This window comes from Panthera uncia, chromosome D2 (genome assembly GCF_023721935.1).
Source record: "Panthera uncia isolate 11264 chromosome D2, Puncia_PCG_1.0, whole genome shotgun sequence".
In the NCBI taxonomy this organism is placed as follows: domain Eukaryota; kingdom Metazoa; phylum Chordata; class Mammalia; order Carnivora; family Felidae; genus Panthera; species Panthera uncia.
The window spans coordinates 68906120-68929407 of NC_064818.1; the positions used below are offsets into that span (position 1 = coordinate 68906120).

Sequence of the window (23288 nt, forward strand, 5' to 3'; positions counted from 1 at the left end):
ATATTATATATTCTATAACGTTATATATTATATGTTATATATTATATAATATATAATATATAATATATATTATATGTTATATATATTATATAATTATAATTATATATAATATATATTATAATTATATAATATATAACGTTATATAATGTATGTATTATATATATATTTTATTTCTTGTAAAAAATAATAACTTAAAAAACGTAGTGTTGGGTCAACTGGAGATGTCTATGGAAGAACACAATCTTGACCCCCTACCTTCTAAGAGACACAGAAATCAGTTCCGGATGGATCGTAGATCTAAACGTAAAAGACAAAGCGGTGAAGTTTCTGGAAGAAAACGTGGCATATCTTCCTGATTTGAGGTAGACAAAGATTTCTCACAGGGACACAAGAAGCACTAACCATAATGGAAGAAAGTTCTAAGTTACAGTTTAAGTTTTAAAAAGGGGCCAGACGGAGACCCGTAGTGAGAGCCAGGAGGGAGAGCCGTGTGCGGGCCGGTGTAACTCTGTGCCACGCGCCCCAGCCCGTGTCGCCTGCTTCTCTGCCCCGTCTCCCTCCTGGGAGGGAGGTGTCTCCTGCCTGGTGTAGTGGCTGGGCATCTCGGGTGGGACAGCGACCTCCATGCTCCAGGTGGCCATAGCGTGACTGACGGCTGCTGTGATCCCGGCAGCCCCGAAGCTGAGCCCGGAATGCAGAATCGACGTCCTCTTCCTGCTGGCCAGCTCAGCGGGCACCACCCTGGAGGGCTTCCTGCGGGCCAAGGCCTTCGTGAAGCGGTTTGTGCAGGCCTCACTGGGCGAGGACTCCCGGGCCCGCGTGGGTGTGGCCCGCTACAGCGGGGAGCTGATGGTGGCCGTGCCCGTGGGCGAGTACCAGGACGTGCCGGACCTGCTCAGGAGCCTGGATGGCATCCCCTTCGGCGGGGGCGCCACCCTAACGGGCGGCGCCTTGCGGCAGGCGGCTGAGCGCGGCTTCGGGAGCGCCGCCAGGACGGGCCAGGACCGTCCCCGCAGAGTGGTGGTCCTGCTCACCGAGTCACCCTCCCAGGATGACGTGGCCGGCCCGGCGCGTCGTGCGAGGGCCCGAGAGCTGCTCCTGCTGGGAGTGGGCACCGAGGCCGTGCGGGCAGAGCTGGAGGAGATCACAGGCAGCCCAGAGCGCGTCCTGGTCTACACCAGCCCACATGACCTGTTCCGCCAAACCCGTGAGCTGCAGGGGAAGCTGTGCAGCCGGCCGCCGCCAGGTGAGGTCCCAGGACTCCACAATGCTTCCTCTTACGAGGCGTTAAAACAGGGTGCATTTGTCATAGTTAATGAATCCACAAATATATTATTTACTAAGGTCTATACTTTGTTCAGATCTCAGTCTTTACCTAGTGGCCTTTTTTTGTTCCAAGGATTCTGTCCAGGACCCTGCGTTATAGTTGGCCATCATGCCTTCCTAGGCTTCCCCGGGCCGCCAGTTTCTCAGATATTCCTTGTGCTGGCGTGGTGTTTAAAAACCGATAAATCCGATCCACTGGCTCCCCTCCGCACTCGGCAGAAAACCCAGACTCCTTCCCCTGGCTTCTGAGAGCTCCCTGTGGCTGGTTCCTCAGATCTGTCTGCAGCCCCTGCACGGTGCGGGGTGGGGGTGGGGGGGTCCAGCCACTCGGGGCCTCCCCCTGCCTCAGGACCCCACCCACCCCTCAGCTCACACTTACTCCTCACAGAGAGGCCCTGACTTCTCCCGATCTGCTTTTGTGCTCCTGCTGGTCCCTCTCACAGTACCCTGGTTTGGGCCCCCAAGCCTGCTCACGTAATTTGTAATTCTGTGTGGGTCTCCTGTCTGTCACCCCACAGACAGCCCCTTGAGGCGGGGCGTGGGCCCATCTTGTCCACTTGGTACTGTCAGCGCCTCGAGTCCAGTTCATGGCACACAGAGGGTGCCCAGGAAGGGAATGGATGAGGGTGCGGGCGAATTGCTGTCCCAGAGGGTCCCCGGAGCCCAGTGGCTTACAGCCGATTTAGACATTTCTTCCTCTCACAGTTAGGCGGTGAGTGTGGCCTCGGCCAGCATGGTGGCTTGGCTCTCTTGTGCCACCTCTGGGCCTGAGGTCCTTGTCTCTCAGCCAGCAGGAGGTGGGGAGAAGGGAAGTAGGAGGGAAGCACCTTCCTCTCGAGGACAGGGTTTGGAGACCGCACGGTCGTTTCCGACCACGTCCCATGAGACAGGTGTGGCCATCTGTCTCTGCTCTCTCTGCCGGGGAGTCTGGGAATGCGGTCTAGCCTGGCATTCGTGTGTCCTCACGTTCGAGGAGCGGGCGGAGGGTGGCGGCTACAGCGGGCCGACTGGCTGGCCCAACCCAGGGCGGCCCCCCTTTCTGGCCTGGTGCCGAGGAGGGGGCTCCGCTGGGCAGGGCCTGGCCCGGGGCTCACTCTGCTTGTCCCCGCAGGCTGCCAGGCGCGGTCCCTGGACCTGGTCTTCGCCTTGGATGCCTCGGCCTCCGTGGGGCCCGAGAACTTCGCCCGGATGCAGAGTTTCGTGAGGAGTTGCGCGCTCCGGTTTGACGTGAACCCCGACGTGACGCAGGTCGGCCTGGTGGTTTACGGCGGCCAGGTCCGCGTGGCCTTCGGGCTGGACACCCACGCCACCCGCGCCGCGGTGCTGCGGGCCGTGAGCCAGGCCCCCTACCTGGGCGGGGTGGGCTCGGCGGGCACAGCCTTGCTGCACATCCATGACAGGGTGATGACGGTCCAGAGGGGCGCCCGGCCCGGTGTCCCCAAGGCTGTGGTGGTGCTCACAGGCGGGCTGGGGGCGGAGGACGCGGCCGTCCCCGTCCGGAAGCTGAGGAACAACGGCATCTCTGTCCTGGTGGTGGGCGTGGGGCCCGTGCTGAGGGAGGCGCTGCGGAGGCTCGCGGGTCCCCGGGACTCCCTGCTCCACGTGGCAACCTACGGAGACCTGAGGCACCACCAGGACGCGCTCATCGAATGGATATGTGGAGGTGAGCGGGGGAGTCCACACCCTTCATTGTCGCTTCCGGGGTGGGGCTGGGGGCACTCAGCCTGCGCCCTTGGGTGCGTCATCGCCAGGATGGCAGCGCCCCCCAGCTGCCCCCGCGCGTTCCGTGCGCTGGCTTCTCTGCTAAATCCCCGCTCGCGTGAAACCCTGCCCCAGGCGCAGCTGACCCAATCTGACATTTAAGGTGCAGAGAATTTGAGTAACAAAAAAAACCCCTCTCTCCCGACTTGAGAGGTTTTGTACCTCGTTTGAACAGAAGCCATCCCTAGGATACCCGCAGACGCCCCCAGGAATCTGAGGGCCCGGGTTGACACCGACCTAGGTAGTGAATGACAGAGCTGGGAACAAACACGGCCAGGCCAGCCTGACCCCAGGGCCTCCTTTTGCCAGTGACCTCCTTCCTGCTGTTTTAAAAGTGTGTCCGTGATAATAATGGTAAACACTGCTATGTGCACAGCATGTTTGAGAGAGAGAGAGAGAGAGAGAGAGACGCAATATGCAGCAGGGAAGGAAGGCTGTGTGGACGCCGGGTCTGTGACCTCGCCAAGCCGTGTGGGGCACCAACCACGTGCCAACCTCCAAGCTGCTGCTCTACTCCAGGGGCCTCACCTCTGTTCTGGGCTTCCTTGGAGTCGAGGGCCTTGGGGCTGACCTGGGCTGGGCCTGCTGGGCACGTTCTCCCTTCTAGAAGCCAAGCGGCCCGTCAACCTCTGCAAACCCAGCCCGTGCATGCACGAGGGCACCTGCATCCTGCAGAACGGGAGCTACCGCTGCGAGTGCCAGGACGGCTGGCAGGGCCCCCACTGTGGGAAACGTAAGTGGGGCTCTCGCTCTGCACGTGGGAGCTGGGGGTGGCCCTCAGACCTGCTGAGCCCCGGGGACTCCGCTGAAGGCAGGTTCTAGGGCGTTCGCTCAACAGAAGGGCTCATGCGGTCGTTTGTCGCTCCCGCGCGAGACGCTGAGCGGGGCCGCCTGCACCCTGGGTGCGGTTCTAGGTGCGGGGAACATGGCAGTCAACAAGCAGTCCTGTCCTGCCGGAGCTCCCATGCCAGCGGGGGAGACGGACAGGGAGCAGGTGCAGCATGCAGCGTGTGGGTGCTGAGCATATCCTGGGAGGGAGGTCTCCCAGGGGGGCCTGGGCCGGGAGCGCAGTGGAGGCGGGGTGTCTGGGAGACAGAGGACGCAGGCACAGATGCGGGTTGGTGGGGACAGGGGGGGGGGTGGAGGCCGGGGGGAGTTCTTCTTTGAACGTGTCTCCCCTCTCGGCGAAATGGGAGGAACAGCCGTCAGCAGAGAGTGAGGACAGGAGGGGGCACTGGTGGTGTGAGGAGAGCAGGGTGACTGTCCAGGAGAGAAGGGGCCTCAACCAGACGGAGAGTAATGTTGGGCAGCCTTACGGGCCCACTGTGGCTCCTGCTCTTGAATTTCAAGTTAGGGGAGCCAGTGACCAGAAGATGCCCCTGGAAGTCTGGGGTTTTCGGCCACCGGCCGAGCAAGGCTGTCTGAGGCCGGGGAGTGGACCTGAAGGGCGCTGACAGGGCCTCTGATCTGGCACGTGGGCTCGGGCTCGGGCTCGGGCTCGGGCTCGGGCTCGGGCTCTGGAGGAAGGGAGAGCCACGCAGGGCCCCACAGGCTGCCATTTGGCTGAAAAGATGAGTCAGACACTCCTCCTGTTCTCAAGGTTCATTTCTCTCCCAGGGTCCTTGAGAGGAGATGCCCCCAAGGCCCGTGGCTCCCGCCGAGACCCCTCCCAGCAACTGCCCGGGTCTGAGCACCCCGGGCGCTGAAACTGCCGTGGCATCCGTGGAGCATCCTGCCTCCGGCTCCGCGCAGAACCCTCCCGCCCACGTGCCTCCGCCACAAAGAGCTGTCCCGGCTGCAGACCGTGCTGCTTGGGGACACGGCGACACCTGACTCCACCACTAATGCTGATGTTGAAAAGTCTTGACATGTAAGTATTTGGTTGCTGTGCCTGGCTGTGCCCCGGTGAGCTCGTGTCGTCGGCCGCCTTTCCCCTGAGGAGAAACAAAGGAGCGTGGAGACTCCTGATGGCCTGTTTGAAGCAACCTTGGCCCTCACCAGATGCTAAATAGGATGTCGTTGGGAACGGTAATAGGAGGCGGCGCGGACTAGAGTGGTGTTTGGACCACTGAAGGCACGGCGTTTCGAGATGGAAAAAGTGTGGACCTTTTCACACCTCTTTTCCCAAAGATTTCCTAGTGCGTTTGCTTTCAGTTCGACAAGGGGCTTGTGTGGCATTTGTGACTTCTTCTGGTGCCTGGATCTGTGCGTGGCAAAGACCTAAAAAAGGCTCGGGACTGGAATGTGACCACTAACCAACTTGTTTGACTATGGGGGAGGGGCCAGGTGAAGATGTCCCAGGTCCTGGGCTACATTCCCTTTGGGGGGGCTTCCTCGAGAGATTATGTAGGGGGGCTACTTGGGGGGTGTTTATTGCTTGCTTTTTTTTTTTTTTTTTAGGACAAAGAGGATTGGAATTCTTAAACAAATACAGCATAAAGAAAACTAGAGGGTGTTGGCGTTTTTTAAGCATCGATCTTATGTTATCTAAGTGGCTTTGCTTCTCACTAAAGGAATGTCTCAAGATATGATGTTGGTTACTTAACAGGACCCGTGTGGCAAAAAGGCTTTTTAGTTGGGAGTGTTTTCTGGCAAACTAGGTACTTACCCCTGCAGTATTTAGGAATCAGTCCTTCCCCTTGGTTGTGGTCCTTTGGCTTTGGGTTTTCAGTAGAAACCTTTGTGGAGCTGTGACCTACATCCAGATATCCAGATACTTTTTCTTTTTAATGTAAATAATGTAAATGTTTTACATGCAAATATCCAAGGCTGCTTTGACCTAAAGTACTTGAAGAGGCCACCTGAGGGTATCCTTAGACATTTCAAATGAAAGGTCCAGGGTACCAAGCACCTTCATGACAGTCATTTGTGTTCAAGGATATTTTCACTCCTGTTACTACTTTAGCCTGGGCAGGTGACATCAGAGCAGGGATGTCCACCTGGCAGGTGCCGATGGGTGATGTCTGAGAACTTACATGAACCCACAGTCTTCAACAGCAAGTTTAATCATTTTACAGTGTAGGCTCTTTGGGTCAGGGCTGATATTTGGACATCCCATTTGAATTGCTTGGACTTAAAAAAAAAAACCCACAGACTTACACATTAAAACACTGCTTCTATTTTTAGATCCCAGACCTTGAGCCTTTTTTTTTTTTTCCTTTTCTAGGGAAGGTACCATTGAATAGTTCAACCCTCTCAGCATCCCAATAGTGGCAGAGAGAATTCCTATCTTATTGCCTAACCAGCCAAGACTTTTTCTTTCTTTTAAAAGAAACTGGCCTTTTTTAACTAACTAGATTTTTTTTTTAATTTAACGTTTATTCATTTTGAGAGACAGACACACACACACACAGTGAGCAGGGGAGGGGCAGAGAGAGAGGAAGACACAGAATCTGAAGCAGGCTCCAGGCTCCGAGCTGTCAGCACAGAGCCCGACGTGGGGCTCAAACTCACAAGCTGTGAGATCATGATGTGAGCCGAAGTCAGACACTTAACCTCCTGAGCCACTCAGTCATCCCTAACTAACTAGAATTTAAATAAAAAAAAACTTGAAGCTAGTGGCTCAGTTGGTTAAATGTCCGACTTTAGCTCAGGTCATGACCTTGCAGTTCGTGGGTTCGAACCCTGCATCGGGCTCTGTGCTGACAGCTCAGCTCAGAGCCTGGCTCCTGCCTCGGATTCTGTGTCTCCCTCTCTCTCTGCCCCTCCCCCCGCTCACCCTCTGTCTCTTAAAAATAGAACATAAAAAAAAAAAAATGTTCTCCTTGGAAAAATTAAAATAGTGCAAATAGGTCATAAATTTTATTTTCTGAATGATCCTGATTGCAGCCACCTTGCTAGACGCTCTACTCCTGTTGTTAATTTGCTTTTCTAGAAAGGTACTTGTAAATAATCAGTCTTATTTCTTCCTTTTGATATTTGTGCTAGTACTTTGGCATGTCGTTTTGCATTGTCTAGGGACGTCCAGAATAATGTTTTAAAGAGTAGTGGTATCTGTTTCTGGACCCGAAACAATCTCCCATCATGATGTGTTATTTTTGTGGATTACTTTATCAGGTTAGGAATACTTCTTTCTATTCCTGGATTACTAAGAGTGTTTATTAGGAGTATTGAGATTTGTGGTAGGCTCTTCTGTTTCCTTTGAGATGATGTTCTTTTTCACATTTAATCTGTTCATATCATAAATGGCCCATTAGTATAGTTTTAATCGTTGAACCACCGTTGCTTCCGTGGATAAACATGACCCGGTCATGCTGCATGATTTCTTTAAACACTGTTGAATTTCACTTGCCAATATTCAGGGTTTTTTTTCCATTTTTGTCCCCCAAAATGAGATTTTGTTTTTCTTTGGTGATTTGTGTTGGATTTTTGGTATCAGAACTACGCTAAAACTTTATAAAACGGAAAAGACATACTCCTGAAACTTAAGGGCCTTTTATGTTGTCTTTTTATTAGTGATTTCAACGAGCCAGATTTTGTCCTTTTTGAAATAAGCGCATTCACGCATGGAACTTTTCGCTCCTTAGGCAACCTTCCAAGTATCGGTCCGTTTCTTTGCCCCAAGAATGATTTAGGAGTGTGTTTAACTTCCGGGCATATTGATTTTCGGTCATGTAGCTGCAGAAACCGATCACACAGGTTTCCTTTGCGTTCTGTACACAGTTACACTGCGAAAATCCTTTTCAGCCTGACGCTGGGATCACACTGCCACCGGTTTTTACTGGACATATTTTCAAGTCTAGTAGGTAAATAACCAAGACGTTGCCCCCTTGAGGCAGAAGTCACCAGGCACTGCCCCAAATAATTCCGTGAAATAACAAGGAAAAACCCAAAATACAATTAACGTTTTATTAAAAAAAAAAAAAAAATCGAACTCATCACTTGGTAAAGGGCACCAAGCGTATATAGCACAAAGAAAATAAATGCCCTGGGATTAGAAAGACCGTAGAAATCAGAAGAATTTTAGTTCTCAGGAACCAGTGTTAGAGAACTCTGATTGATCACCGCCCCCCACCCCGCCCCCGAAACGAGGCAGAAATGACAGATGAAACGTTTCAATCTTTGTTAACAACAGACGCATCAGAAGAGAAGACACAGAAGAACAGCGCTGCCAATTTTAAGAGGAGAGAGAGTCACCCCGAAACAAAATTCACCACCTTCCTCACAGAAGGGGCCTGGACATTATGCAGAACTTAAATAACTTTTCCCTTAAAAATGGCCTGGCCACAGGACGGAATCTGTAAACGCTGGGTCATCTTTTCTCCTATGGTAACGTAAAAAGTCCGATCTCAAAAAGATACTTTCAAATCTCAAAAAGACACTTTGCGCTGTTCTAAATTACAGGATTTTAAACATTTTTCCCCCCTATATAATACAGCATCACTTAAAATTTTATTTAAAAGCAATTGATTCAGGCCTGCTTGAGGCTGGGAAAAAAAAAAAAAAAGTCCTGAACTTAGTGGGGACCTCACCTCAGCTTGGTCCCAAATATTCTCCCCTGTTCCTGTTTTTTCAAAAAGCATGTCATGGATGGCTTTACACAGGTGGTATTGAGGCTGTTCAAAACCACGGAAGACTGAGTAGGACTTGCTAATGTTGGAGAGAAGACACTTGGATGAGAGGTGACAGTCCAGAGTGCAGGTCTTCTCGGTCACCAAAGCCCCACGACCAGGGTCCTGGTACCTTGATTTCTTTCCCACCAAAGTCTCACCATCAGAAGCTTTTCGCTACTTACAAAGCTTGATACAGCAGTTGATGAAAAACTTCAAAGAAGAAACACAGAATACACCTGAATACAACAATGGATTGTTTCCACTCAGTAGACTTAGGTCTCCAGAGAAGCCCTCTTTTTGTTGTTATATATTATTTCCTTTGGCTCTGAAGACAGAGCCTCCTCTTAGTCAGTGTTCTCCACCTGTAGTACCATAGTCCTTTTTTCTTCTGAACAAAGACTTTAATGAAGCAGGATTGTCACCAAGGTCCACGATGGCAGGAAAAGTCTCTAGATGAAACTCGTTTCCTAACTTGTTCCTTTCTTCTCCCATTCCTAGGGTGGCAAATACCAGCACCACCACCCGCCCCCCCGCCAAAGAAGAGAGTTAGTTAACATTGTTCTGTGTATATGGAGGTTGCTACGGAGGGTAAGAAGTATTTTTTTTGAAGCTTAGAGGCATTGGAGACGGTAATTGTTGTCTGTTCACAGTTTGGGGCACACGTTAAGAGATTCGGAGACTGTGGCACAGCGGAGCATGCTGGGAGTGAGGGAGCAGAGCCTCACGTGCTCATGTGGATTTAGGAGTTAGTCATCGGTGCATGTGCCCCCGAATCTCTCTGGCAGGTAATCAGGACAGAAATAAGGAACTGAGTTTGCCAACAACAAAGGCAGCTCGGGGCATGTTCTTTCGTAGGCGGAAGAGACTGCTAACACTTTAGCCCTCAGGGAGAAACCCAGCAAGGGCACTCTGTCCTTGCTTACACCTTACCAAGCCCTTGGCCACCAGCTGGCTGGGGGGCTTTAGGCAAAGCCTATCACCTGTCCCTTCGGTTTTAGTGGCAGAAGGCCTTTAAGAATCACTGACTTTCTGACTTGGAAACTTGCCCGTCACAGCTTGTCTCTGAACTCAGGCTATCACCCTGGAATCTACTGGATAACCAATGGGTGGACAGTTGCAGGATCAAGGGTCCTCAGGCTGTGACCGGTAAGAACGTTTGGACCAAGTGCCCGCGCCTTTCTGGTTGCTCAGGGCCGAAGACGGAGCCAAAGGCACAAGGAAGCCTCAGCCCCTGCGTGAGAGCTGAGGGCTCAGAGCTGGCGCCCAAAGCGGGGAACGTGCTACCCTAGGCAGACGAGGGACCCCGCCTTAGTGACAGTTCTGCCGTCCACGGTGGCCCCGCAGGAGGCTGGGCGTGACCGCCGCTTACCTTCGCTTTCTGGAGGACCGTGCCTTTGCCCGTGACCATGACCGAAAGAGGCCTGTTCTTGAGCGCGGTGGCAGAGTTGACCGGGGTGCAGTCTGGGGCAGGGGTGGGGGTGGCAGCCTTGGGCTGTGGTGGCGAGAGGAGAGCGAGGCCTGAGCCAAGGGCGGGGCACGTGACCCGCCTCCCCCAGCCCCGGCCGCAGAGGTCGTGCAGGCGGCCGAGAGGAACCCCGCCGCTCACCCGGGGGCTCACGTTCTCCAGGTGGGTGGTGTCCACAGTGGTGCCCAGCGTCACGGGCCCGGCCTCCGCCTTCTTCAGGTTGTCCTTCACCTCCACGATGTTGAGCTCGAGGTCCACACGCCTGCTCTCCTCGACCCTGCACTCCTCGTCGATTTCCTTCAGCTTCTGCTCCAGGCTGGCCAGGACTCCCTTGTCTGCAGAGAATTTATCCGGCTTCAGGGGACAGAACCCCAGTGGAGACGGAACCCCGGTGGATGTGGCCCACAGTTCTGGCTCCACCACTCAGGGTTGGGGCCTGCGTGAGCATTCCGCAGAGGCTGGGGAAAGCTCTGGCAGGCAGAGAGCTCTGCCTTCATAACAGGGCATAAGTCAGAGGCCAAGGTCCCTTCTGGTAGGTTCTTAGCAGGTATCAAAACTGAGGGCCCCTATTGTTATAGCCACTGCCCAGGGAGGGAGAGAGCAGCTTTATTACTGACTCTTGGAGGATGCCTGTGCTGTTCCCACCTGCCCCACACAGTCCCCTCAATCCTGCTGGCACTCAGGGCTTCTCTAAGCCGAACGGAGTGGTGGTCCCCAGCCCTGCTACTTTCTCAGTCCTGTTTTATTGTCACCCTAGAGTTCTCAGATTGGTGCGGCAGCACCAAGAAATGCTGGCCTAGGAGCTCACCGCCAGGGGGAACGACGGTGCCATGTGTGTTCAATAGAGAGTCCTGAGCCAGCAGCCACTGGAATAACTTGGCCCTGTTTCCAGGTCTCGGGTAAGCGGCCACCTGTCAGCCCTTGTCAGAGGACAAGCAGTCACAGGGGCCACTGTTTAAGAAAAAATTCACGGAGAAAAAGCTGACAAAATGTTAAAGATGTTTTTGGAACCGGAGTCCTCATTAGCAGTCAGTATCGCTATTTTGAGAATTACTTTCTTCAGGTCTGTGACTTACTAGCCTAAGATCTTCAGGGCTTACTTGCCAGGAGAATACAGTAAAAGTTTTCTCCTACCCAGAAAATCCCCCTCGAAGAGAAAGGGCGGGGGATCCCCGGTTCTGCACCCCCAGCCCAGCTTGCTCTCTAGGTTTACAAGGACTGTGGCCAGCGCGCCTCTGGTCACGCTTGTTAGCGCACGTCCCAGCTCGTAGGAAAGCCAGCTACTGTCTCCTTACCCCTGTGCGCTGGCAGCCAAGACCACTGGACCTTTGAAACCAGTAGTGCAAATTGATAGATTAGGGGCTGCCTAGGGATGGGAGGGTTGGGGGGGAGTGACTGCTAATGAGTGTGGGTGGTAAAAATGTACAGATCTGTACAGATACTAAAAATCACTGACTTGTACACTGTAAATGGGTCCACTGTATGCTCTGTGAGTTGTAGCTCAGTAACGCTATTCTAGAACAAAGACAGTGGATGACTTTGATGGAGGAGGGTCATGGGGGCACAGTCACATGCTAAGCTTCCCAGGAGTCTCTGGGTTTGTCCCCAGACCTGCTCAGGCCAGTTGTGTTGGTTGGTGCAAGTCTGCAATTTAAATAGCAAATAAGCACAAAGATGGACTCTATGAAAATGACGTAAGTGCTTCGGAAAGGTCCTATAAAAGGCAAGTTTCTAGGAAATGACTGCTGACTGGTGGGAGGAGGATCTAGAAAATCATCTACGAGGAGATTTCCTGGCAAGTGTCTTAAGTGTGTGTTCACTGTAAGGAAACGAAGTCTGGGGCGCCTGGGGGGCTAAGCGTCTGACTCCGGCTCAGGTAACGATCTCACGGTTTCTGAGTTCACACCCCACGTCGGGTTCCGCCCGCTCAGCCCAGAGCCTGCTTCCCAATCCTCTGCCTCCCTCCCCTGCTCGCCGGCTCTTTCTCTCAAAAAATGGAATAAAGAACTAAAGAGATCAAGCCTGGACATGATGGGTGCCGCGGTGCGGGTGTGGTTAACACAGGAAAGGTGACCTGGGACTCCCGTTGGCTGGCCTACACCTCAGCCAGAGGCTTTGGCACTCCATTACAAGAGGGAACTTTTTTTAATGGCTATTCCTGAGAGCGAGACAGAGCACAAGCGGGGAGGGGCAGAGAGAGAGGGAGACACAGAATCCGAAACAGGCTCCAGGCTCTGAGCTGTCAGCACAGAGTCTGACACGGGGCTCGAACTCAAAAACTGTGAGATCATGACATACAGCCGGTCACTTAACTGACTGATCCACCTGGGCACCCCAAGACAGAATGTGCTTTCAGTGAAAACAAAACATGGCGGCCTAAATGTGTAGTTTTTAGAGATTTCCTCCTCCCACCGGTTTTTTCCACTACCTCCTAGTCCTGTTGACGGCAGATCAGAGGGTCTCTGTACAGAATAGCAACACTTCAGACAGGATGGGGGAAGGACCTGGCAGGGGAGCACCCACCTGCACCAAACACCGATGTGGCGAAGGCTCACGGGCCCGCAGGCCCGGTGCACAGATCCAGATTCTTCCCCCGGGAAGCCCACACCCCTCCACCTGGGAGGCCCCTTACCTGTGCATTTTAACAGGGTCTCTCTCAGCTCCCGTTTCTCTTTCCGGAGCTGAGCCAGGTGCCCCCGGATTTCTTCCTTCTTCTTCTCGAGCCTCTCCTTCTCCTCTGTGTACCGCTTCACCTCGGCTTCTGTCCTATTCTTGCCCAGTTTGATCTCTACAGACCCACAGAGGAGAACCCCCAGGTCAGCCAGGCTGGGACACAAGGGCCAGCCCAACCCACTGTGCAGGCTCAGACACAACCCGGCCTGGCAGGGACAGACAAGAAAATTGGGCCCACGCTTTCTTTGCTGTGTGACTTTGGGCAAGTCCCTTCACCTCTCTGAACCTCTCCTTCCTCGTCTGAAAGGGAAGGAACTGGACTAACTTCTGCAAGCCACTTCCAGAACATTCCACGCTAATCTAGCACAGGCACCTGCAGTGGTCACCCTCAGCTTGTCCTTCACAGGCAGGCTGGCCCCCGCTGGGGGGACGGCCGTAGTGTCGGGGCAGCTCGATGGGAAGGAGATCTTCTGCTGTTCGGTCTGGATTTTGACTGTCGTGAGTCTCACGGAAGGCTCTTCAGACTCCGGACTCTCCTGCCGCGTCTGCTTTGGGAGAAGGCGAACACGGCTCAGCCGGCCCAGGGGCCGCGAAGGCGAGGCCGGCCCACCTGCTAGAGGACAGCCTTACCTGCAGCTTGGGGTTCTCTGGAGGCTCTCCGAGGGGCTCATCTGGGGCAGGGCCCGGGTCTGCAGGGAGAGCCTCGGCTGGGGGGTCCAGGTGGGATGGCAGTGGGGAGTGGGCCCGGGTCTGCGCACTGCTGGGGCTGTGCAGAAAGGACTTGACAGGTGTGAGGTCCAGGTATACTCGGTCCGGCGGGGGCTCGCTCAGAGCGTCTGTCACAGGGGCGGCTTCGAGCGTTTCCACCTGCAGAGGAGAGACAGGTGGCTTTCACCACGGCCTCTGCTCCCCGGGCTGTGGAGGGGGCACCGGACCCGCCTCCTGTCCCTGTCCCTGCCCCGCGCTGAGTTCACAGAGACCCGCCTCCTGGGGAAGTTTCCACTGAGCTGGACTTACAAGGCCAGGGTTTGAGCCCTGGATTTGCTGTTCAGGAGGTGGGAGACCCAGGACATAGTACCTACTGCTCCTGAATCTGCTTTCTGTAGAGAAAGGGACTAGCGGTGCCTCTGACCAGGCGGTTAGGATTCATTGACAGACTCCGCAGAAGCCCTTAGCACAGCACAGAGTTCAATGCCCAGGAACTGGAACCTGCTGTCACTATGACTATTCACCATCAGTGTGGGCCTCAGCGGTTAATGGTGTCGCTGCTCCTGATCCCGACGCCACACGTCCCACCCCTCATACTGACCGGCGTGGTTGACCAGCTAAGTTAGCTGGACCAGTCCCCAAGCCAGGTACGCTGCACAAAAGATGGCCCGATTGCACTAGGTTCCTGCACACTGCAGGTGACTGGGAACCTGCCAGTCTTAGGGACAACCTGCCGATCTCTGGCACTGAGGTTTGGTGGGAGGAGGAGGGGAGAGCCCAGCCTGTGTCCTTACCATGGCCGTCAGCTCCGACACTTCCACGTCGTCATACAGCATCTCCTGGCGGTCCTGGCTGGGCAGGCCATCGATGTAAGTGTTTGGCTCTGAGAACTTCCTCTGCATCAGTCTGGAAGAGCCGGCAAGATACAGCAAGGGGAAGATCAGGGCGGGGTGGCCCAAAGCCACCCATCTCAAAGGACTTAGGACAGCAGCCCAGGCCAGCTACTTCCCCCTCTCGGTACCCAGGAAAACGGATCCCGTTGCAGCGGCTGGGCCGGCTCCCGCCGGAGCCACCTCGGCATCCTGACCCGGGACCGCTTCTCCCTGAGCCCAGTCTGCTTGTCTGGAAAGCAGAAGAACGAACCCTGCTTATTGCGGAGCGAGCCTATCCCAGCAGGGGAGCCAGGACGAAGTGCTGAATCCACAACAAGGAAAGGGGACGGTCAGGAGAGGCTCCGACTCTGCCCCGAGGAGCTGGAGAGCGTCCATCCAGGCCAAGGGCACGTGGCTGCCCCCGGCCCAAGGCCTGGCTCAGCTCCTAGCTCTCAGCTGCCACCGGGGCCCGGGGCTTCCTGCTGCCGGACAGAACGGGGCTGACCCTGAGTCCTCAGCTGCCGCCCTGCCCGGCGGAACGGGCCACCGGAGGCCAGTCTGGGCCCCAGTCTTGAAGCGTGGCTGGGAATGGGAAAGCGTGAAGCAGAAGGCCCCTTAATACTCACAGCAGAGAGGTTTTGGCCGCACTCACGATACAGGACACCCTGTCGGCATCCACGTAGTCGTAGGTGAATTCCTCCGGGTCTGTCTTGGAGCCTGACTCAGAGAGCAGGAGGCCTAGCCAGTGGCCCATTTCCTCGGACGACTTGGCCTGGGGGGAGGCCGAGAGGCACGTGAGCAGCGCTGGAGTGTGTCGTCCGGTGCCCAGCCCTCCCGGCCCCGATGCCCGGCCGGGCAGGGCCCCGGAGAGAGCCTGGGGCCATGCTCCCTCACTGCCACTAGCTTCTCTCATCCCTGTGAGTCCAAATAACATTTCCTGCCACTGGGGATAATGCCACCTCAGTGACGCCGTGGACATTTGTCCCGAGTATCAGATGTGATTCACACACGTGTATTTCTAGAAGGCCAAGGAGCCCAGAGAGAACGATTAACACCATATGCATTTAAGGTCGACACCTCTATTTTATCAATGATCACAGGGCGGTTTGTCAACCTAATCCACACATACAAGACTGAATCCCTAAGACATAACAAAATTCGAATTTCATTTCCAGTTTCACTACAGTCTTCCAAGAAAGGTTCTCTTAAATACCTTTCTTTATACCAGGTCAGCTGGCTCTAATAAATAACTAAATAAATCCCGGTGAAGTTGGAGCCTGTTTTTTTTTTTTTTTTCCCCCAGGGGACAATGCATTCTAATCAAATATGTACACTGGGTATCTTTTAAAATGCCAACATTGCTTCTTGCCGTCCCCTTCCGTCCTTCCCCGACCCAGCAGCTGGAGGGGGCATCTCGAAATCTGAATCTGAGCCCGCCACCCTCCCCTGAACCCTTTTGTTCAGGGCCTCCCTTTGTATGCCAGTGGTTGTACCTCTGAGGGTCAACCCTCCCTCCCTCCCAGCCTCCCAACCCCGGCCTCCCCCCACATGCAGGCTTCTGCACACATCACAGCACCCCCCACCACGGCTTTCCAGCAACTGTAAGTAATCCACTGGGTAATTCGTTGAATAACACCCCAGTCTCACGCTAGAATCCAAGTTCTGTGACAGCCTGTCTTGTTCACGATGTAACTGTACTGAGTAGATACCCGTCAACAGGACAGACGGGTGGATACAGACACGCTTGTCCCTGGGAAACAACCGGCGGAGCTTTTAGCCACCAGAGGGCAGTATTGGAGCACAATCTGGATGAAGACCCCGGCGTAAAGGACTAGGTGACCAGGGGTGAACCACGGGATGTTTCTTTGCGTGTTAAGAAGTCTGGCTCGGACCTGCCCCTGCTCAGTGCAAGGCATGAGGTCACCTCTTATTTTTATAAATATAACAGCATATCACACAGAGGGTGGGGAGTGGGAGAAAAGGTATCACAAACCTCGTTCTTGCCCCAGATAAGCCCTAACAATCGTCCCCTCTATGTACGGGGCCCCATCTGGTGATACGCAAACCAAACCCACTGCGAATCCCCAGAAGGTTTTTCAAGCAGCTCAGGGAGTTATAAATACTCCTCCTGCCCTCAGGGCAGGAAGTAACTCATTGTCCCTTTCCTATAACACAACCACTCTGAGGTCAGAAAGGGAGTAGACAATTTTTTTGTTTTTTTTTTTTAAGCGCAAAGAAGTAAAATGCAAGGGAGTAAAAATAACGCAGGGCTAGGCTGCATCTCCGAACAGGATGACGGTCCACAGAGCACAGCAAACAGCCCGGAGCCCCGCACCCCATCGCCCGCCCCCGCGGGCCAGTGGTACCTCGAGCTTGGCCAGCTCCTCGCCGTGGTGCAGGATGCGGAAGGAGTAGAGGTGGTCGGGGCTCGGGTCTGGGACCACCTCACAGCCCAGCAGGCTGACGGGCTGCTGGGCCACCTTGCTCCGGTTCCGGTCCAGGTAGAAGTGCAGGTGACTGTCCCTGACGGAGCACCAGCGGGACTTCCACTGGCTGTTGACCAGCACGTTCAGGTAGCCTGCCGGAGGGGACAAGGGTGTCCGTAGCTGCTACCACCTCTGGGCCTCCTAGAAGCTCCCCCAGAACCTCAGTTCCAAGACCTGTCGCGCTTCGCAATAGGTCTGTCCCGAGGGCAGCGAGCCGTGTCGTTGACTAGAGCAGGCGGGCGGTGCGGGTGTACAGGACGAGGCCCCCTCACCCTCCTACCCCCACTGGCAGCCGCCCTCCTCACCGCCTCTGGTCACTTAGGCCACGTGCAGGAAGGTCCCCGGCCAGGGCCGCCTCGCTGCAGGTGCCGGCACGCGCTGACCTCCACAGCCCTAGTTCCGTCACCATCCCCGACGGACAACCTTTCCATCACTGGGCCTCGGCTGCCAAGTCCTCCTCCCTTCTCATCCTCCCCAGTGCGGCTGGCCTTGCTGGGCCCTGCCCCGGTCCTGCACTCTCTGCGAGGCCTTCAGAACCCCTGGATCCCAGAGCAGTGAAACCTGTTTCCGCGTCAGCCTCCCCAAGCGGACCCTGGGCTTCTCAAGGGCACGAACTCTGCCACCTTCACCTCCAGCGCCCCGGGCGCGTGCCCTGTGGCCTCCCCACCAGGGAGCCCCTCTCTCCGTGGGCCAGCAGAGGCGGCCAGCGCTGGGGTGCATCCGTCATGCAATCCTTTATTGTTCTCAAATGGTTGCAAGTATTGGGTTCCGCTTCCCGAGGACACGCCTTCCCCCTGCCTTCCACTTGGACATATACGGAGCTGACACCATGGGCCAAGCACGGCCTTGTCCCCGGGGCTATAGAGATGAGTAAAATCCAGTCCTCAGGACCCCCTGCACAGCCCGTGGACCTCTCTCTGGGCTGCTCACCTTCCCAGAGGGACCGGCTTACAAAGCGGATACCTCCTCCATTCTAGAGGATTGGAAGCTGTTCTGAGCCCTAACTGGGCTGAACTAAGCCACGCAGCAGGTCACGGAGCCTGGCCACCCTCCGGCCCACCCAGTGCGGGGCATACAGTGGGGATCATGAGTCCCTCAAGGCCACGTGGACATAGCCACAAGGACACCTGCAAAGTAGAGGAATCCAAGGCCAAGCCCTAGGAATTCTGGCTCATCCAGGCGGTGCCCCCACTTGTCTATCACAATTCTCTGGACCACAGAGAACTCTGGGTCAAGAGAGCAGGGAGCCCAGATGCCACATCTTGAGGAAGAGAACAGCTATGTGCTCTGGCACCCTTCCCTAGCCACAGGGGACAGGAGCATGCTTCCCTGCTGAAGGGACTTCCAGCAATAATCCAGTCACATCTCCCAGTGGCTCAGTGAGACCAGGCTTTTGGGCCAAACACTGTGCCCCCTGAGGCTGCAGGGGCTGGCAGAGCTGGGCCACTACCCGGTGCCCTGGCCAGAGAAACAAGAGGCTCCAAAGGTGAGGGCCCCTCTGCTGATTTCCTGCCCCACCCGTCTACTCTGCCAGCCTCAAAAACCACAACTCAACTGGGACTCAGGAAAGGAGCCCAGGGCTGGGACATGGGTTCCATGAGGAAGAGGAAAAGGCCTAAAGGTGGGTCATAATGGCCTTCAGGCTCCGGAGTGATCGCAAGGAGTCCCAGGTTGGGAGCCAGGACAGAGGCCAGGATGTTTTCTGGGAAAGGCCTCAGTTTCCTCAAGGCTGAGAGGGGAGGAGAGATGACGTCTATGAGCCTAGCAGCACCCATAACATCCTCTGTACCCTTCTGTCTCTCCCTTAATGGGTCTCACTGTCCCCATCTCAGAATCCTTGCTCGTGCCCAAGGATGCCACCTCACCCTGCTTAGCTCCTGCCCGACCTTCAGGGCTCGGGCCTGATCTTGGAGTGGGAGAGGTTCTTTCCCTGAGTCCTTACAGCTATGACAATGACACAGCATGTGGCTTAGGGGTACGAAGCCACCATCACTCCTGCGCCGTGAGTCGTCAGGGCTGTGTCCTCCCCCTGCCCGGTCCCCTTCCCCTAGCCCTGCTTGCCACACTCCTTCGATACTGATCAAATAAAAAGAGCACTGGGGAGACAGCAATCAATTACCAGCACTTCTGCAAAGGACCCAGCACTGCAGCAAAGACAGAGTCTGGTCAGGCATAAGGAACGGCCTGCAGCAAAGGTAAACAGAAGCCAGGAGCGACAGGTTCGCCATCGCCCAGAAAGGTTTAAAGCAAGACCGAAAATCTCTGCCTGTGCCGTGACAGCGGCCTTCGGCTACGGTTCTTACTGGATGTCTCGAGGGACCTGTCCGGAGGCTCCAGCGAGGTAGACTTCTTCCTGCCCAGATTCATTAGGTTGCTCAATTTGAGGCCAGTAGAACACTTCTTCTTGACTGTCAAGATGAGAGAGAAACCCATCAGCACGGCACACAGCCCACCGAGGCGTCCCGATGAAAGACAGAAAGAAGACCAGACCCGTTCCCACTCCCTCTGCCCCTCCCTGCGTTCGGGCACACACGTGTTTGCACGCACACGCGCGCCTGCCCCCCAAACCAGGATGCACGGCCCAAAGTCAGGTGCCCCTAGAATCGCACATTCATGAGGCCCCCCCCCCCCCCAGCTCCTCTCACAGAACATGTCAGCCCTCGAGAATCTCCGCGGACTCTTGGCTCAGAGAGATTGGGTCCGGGGTTAGCAAACGAGAAGACATACAAGAATATTCCAACCCCAGCAAATTCATAAAACGTGACCTCAACGAGGTCGTCTCTCTCTTTTTCCCGGATTTGTCAGCTGTGTTATTTCCAGGCAGTTTATAAGCTGGAGGCACGTTGGCAGCAGCTGTCCCAACCCGTTAGGGTTGAGCCACACAGCCACGTCTCACGGCGTGGGGTCCCATCCCCCCTCCCAGGGCTCGGCTGAGGGCTACAAGCGTTGTTACCATCTTTGGCCTCCGGGACCTCAGGGTGGCCATCTACGGAGCTCCCATATTCCGGAGCCGACCCGTACTTCTCCGTTACATCTGGCTGTGGAAAAGAGGGAGACAGGTGAGCCATCTTGTCTGGGAACGGTTACCTCAGGAATCACGGTTTAAGGGAAACCAATAGATAGCTTTTGGGTGTTGGCTAGAGGTTCCTGTGGAGTCTGGGTCACCGATGGGACACTGGCCACACTTCCCTTGGGCCTTCTGGGGGACATGCCTTCACCTTCCCTTTCGCTGCTCCATCCCAGAGACCCTCCTCTACTTCAAGGCCACCACACATTCAAGTTTACAAGTTCTCAAAATGCTATTCGACCTGATGCAACAGCGGCCCCGTAGCCAGCGTGAAAGGCAGGTGGCCAGCTCTGGGGCATCAGAGTTGACGTCCCGGCCGAAGCCTGCTGTCAGGCTGGGAACTATCCAGACAGGAGCGTGAGCAAGGCTTTTAAGAACTGACTGTGCGGGGGCGCCCGGGTGCCTCAGTCCGTTGAGCGTCCGACTTCGGCTCAGGTCATGATCTCGTGGTTCGTGAGTTCAAGCCCCACATCGGGCCCCGTGCTGACAGTGTGGAGCCTGCTTGGGATTCTCTCTCTCTCTCCTTCTCTGCTCTTCCCCTGCTCACTCTCTCACTCTCAAAAAAACTAAAAAGAAGGGACTGTGCCACTAACACATCACTAACACATCAGGCTTCAGGGAAGGGCCAGCTTGCCTGCACAAGTTCAGACCACGATTTGAACCCTGGCTGGAACGCTCTCCATCCAGGCTTGACTTACAAGCCTCTCTGGGCCCTGCGGTGCATGTGTTTCAAGAGGGATAACATCCCCATCTATAGCCCTGGGGCTGCTAGAAGACTAGAGACTTTCCAGAAGGGTGTGCTGGCCGCCGCTGCTGTTAGAATGTGAAGCACTCAGAATATTCCAACCAAGCTTCTCCCAGAGAACCACTTCCTCCAGACCCCTGGGTAACAAGCTGAGGATCTCCCAACCAAAGGGACTGGCCTCAGGCAGTGGCTCGAGGACTGACATACGTGACCGGGTTACTCCATGAGGAATGGCCAGTGCCTTCCCGATGAACGGAGCGCCTCCTCCCTACTCGAGCCGTCCACGTACCCTCTGCCCTCTCCCCTGCCGGGGCAGGGCCGCCCAGGGTGAGACCCAGCGACGCCGCTCTGTGCATACCCGGGCTCCGGGGCACCTACCTGCAGATTCTTGGGGACACGGAATGGGAAGCCTCAGGCGATGGCCCTCCCCTCAGCCAGCACTTGGCCCTTAAACTGGGGCCCCACAGCTCCGTGCAAATGAGCAACGGAGCCCCTCTGGCTGGAATCAACCCAGGACGGTTCTCCCAGCCCGGAAGCTCTACTGAAAGTAAGTGCAAAACAAGGGCCTCATACCACGAATTTCCCTGATTAAGAATGGAGGGCACGCTGACCTTTGTTCCAATCGGCTTCCTGCGCCCAAGCAAGAAAACATTTCGGGTTTGTATCAACTTCCTCAGTTTTCCTGCCAACCGGGGAACCACTGCCCTTATCCCAGCATCGTACGTTTCCCACTCATGGGGCTGAGGTGCGAAAGCAAAGGTCTGTTTCATGCTTGTAACGTTCACGGAGGAGAAACAGGACGGCACTCTCCTCCAGGCAGGACAGAGGCTTACTTTCGGGCCGCTCAGGCGCTGGGCGTCTGGGGTGTACTGATTTCCCTCGGGTGCTCCTTCTGCAGGCAGGCCACTCACCTCCTGGATGACCTGAAGGAAGAGAAAGCCGTCAGCGGAGTCGCCTGCTGGCCGGTACTCACAGCCAGACGGCAGCTGGAGCCCCTGGAGGGGGAGCGGCTGGAGGCGACAGGCGACGCACAGTTTCCAAGGGACGGAGACCCTGCCTCTCACCCCTGGCACCTGGCCCGTGACCGGACAGCCTGCGGTGGGGGCGGCCCGTTCCGTGGGCCCACTCCCCCACCACGTTCCGCTGGTGGCCGCTTTATCGCAAAGCCTAAAGATGCCCCAAGCCACCAGCCCTCAGCTCTGCCAGCCCCCTTCCTGCCCTCATCTTGGGCAGGATGGGCCGTTCGGCCACGGGTCTGATGAAGAACTGCCCACCCCCCCCACCCCCCCGGCTTTTCGGGAGCCATGGAGCTTGCTGCAGAGAGCCTCCACGCTGCTCAGGAAGCAGGCCTGCCAATGGCCTTGGTTCAGCACTGGCTGTCCATCCAGACTCACCTGTCACAGTCCACCCCCCCCGGAAGAAGCCTTTTAACTAGGGGCGAGGGGGGGTGCTGGGCTGGGGGAACCAGGGTCAGAGGCGGCTCTGGCCACTCTCAGAACCGCTGTTCTGAGCCCGGAGCCACCTGGGGGATTTCCAGAGGGTCAGAGCCCCGGGCAGCCACCAACAGCCCTCTGGGCTCAGCAAGAGTACATTCAGGGACCCTCCCTTTTAGGTGGCTGCTTAGAGCAGTTTATAGAGACAAGTTCAAAATGAGAAAAGCCGAAGAACAAAAGGAAGAAGGGCGGTGGGGACGGGGGAATACACAGCATTTCTCGCCTCTCCCATGGACTCCAGTTCGGGACGCTGGTCCACACGGCGGACCAAACGTGCAACGTAGTGCCGTGGGAAGAGGGCAGCACCGGAATCGGCCCGCCAGCTGCGTGATCACGGGCCTAAGCTGCAGTCACCACGTCTGTGGGATGGGACGACACCGACACCACCGGGCGGCTGTGAGGACTCGGTAAAGGACTCGGCACAGGCCAGGCACGTTCATTACCATCCTCATTAGCTGGGGCCTGGATATGCGGACCCCTTCGCAGGGGAAGCATGCTAAGCCTGGAGTCCAGACTCGAGGGCTTCTCTGGGGGAGCCCCGCCTTGTGCTTTCCTTTTCTGGGGTTCTCATCCCATATCTGCATTTCCTGTTCTCCACCACCTACTGTCCCTACAGCCAGGCCCATCTCTGTGCTCACCTGACCAGGGAGGAGAAGGGCCTCTGTGAAGGCCCACAGAGAGGCTGTGCCTTCTGAAAGTATTCTTGTCTTTGAAACCACCGGCAGGGGTCTCGAGATGAGGGCATGAGAGTTGGGAAGGGAGGCTGGGGTCAGAGGAAGAGCAGGTGAGTGTGAGCAGTCAGAGGAACAGCACTGGGAGCAGGAGTAGCGTGTGTGTGTGTGTGTGTGTGTGTGTGTGCACGCACGTGCAAATGTGTGTGTATCTGCAAGTGTGTGTGTGTGTGTGTGTGTATCTGCAAGTGTGTGTGCATGTAAGTATTTGTATGTACATGTGTGGATGGGGTAGAAGGCACCTATGGTGAGTGCCCCTACACTGGACATGCATCAGTGTGGCTGTGATAGAGGAGGTGGGGAGGGAAGGAAAGAGGAAGGGAGGAAGGGAGGGAGGGAGGGAGGAAGGGGGGAAGGAGGGAAAGATGGAAGGAAGAAAGGAAGGAAGGGGAGAAGAAGGGAAAGGAAG

The 23288-nt window shown here is 55.6% G+C and overlaps 2 protein-coding genes across 5 annotated transcripts in view; one reads left to right on the forward strand and one right to left on the reverse strand.

Annotated features, from left to right (window-relative positions):
* VWA2 (von Willebrand factor A domain containing 2) overlaps positions 1 to 6732 on the forward strand; it is a 46432-nt gene extending 39700 nt beyond the window's left edge. Inside the window, exons 11-14 of the mRNA XM_049645832.1 lie at positions 674 to 1246; positions 2438 to 2989; positions 3695 to 3820; positions 4705 to 6732. Coding sequence (XP_049501789.1) covers positions 674 to 1246; positions 2438 to 2989; positions 3695 to 3820; positions 4705 to 4793 — 1340 coding nt within the window. The 3' untranslated portion in view covers positions 4794 to 6732. The remainder of the gene's footprint in view (positions 1 to 673; positions 1247 to 2437; positions 2990 to 3694; positions 3821 to 4704) is intronic.
* A 547-nt stretch (positions 6733 to 7279) lies between these two features.
* AFAP1L2 (actin filament associated protein 1 like 2) overlaps positions 7280 to 23288 on the reverse strand; it is a 98109-nt gene continuing 82100 nt past the window's right edge. For 2 of the 4 annotated variants that reach the window (XM_049645819.1, XM_049645816.1), the window contains 12 exons: positions 21489 to 21578; positions 19797 to 19881; positions 19147 to 19251; positions 16724 to 16935; positions 14984 to 15129; positions 14280 to 14391; positions 13408 to 13644; positions 13151 to 13325; positions 12737 to 12892; positions 10246 to 10439; positions 10009 to 10131; positions 7280 to 9133 (listed from right to left, as the gene is read on the reverse strand). In XM_049645819.1, the coding sequence (XP_049501776.1) occupies positions 9107 to 9133; positions 10009 to 10131; positions 10246 to 10439; positions 12737 to 12892; positions 13151 to 13325; positions 13408 to 13644; positions 14280 to 14391; positions 14984 to 15129; positions 16724 to 16935; positions 19147 to 19251; positions 19797 to 19881; positions 21489 to 21578 (1662 nt within the window). In that variant the 3' untranslated portion in view covers positions 7280 to 9106. The remainder of the gene's footprint in view (positions 9134 to 10008; positions 10132 to 10245; positions 10440 to 12736; positions 12893 to 13150; positions 13326 to 13407; positions 13645 to 14279; positions 14392 to 14983; positions 15130 to 16723; positions 16936 to 19146; positions 19252 to 19796; positions 19882 to 21488; positions 21579 to 23288) is intronic. The other 2 variants (XM_049645818.1, XM_049645817.1) reach the window with 2 other exon arrangements.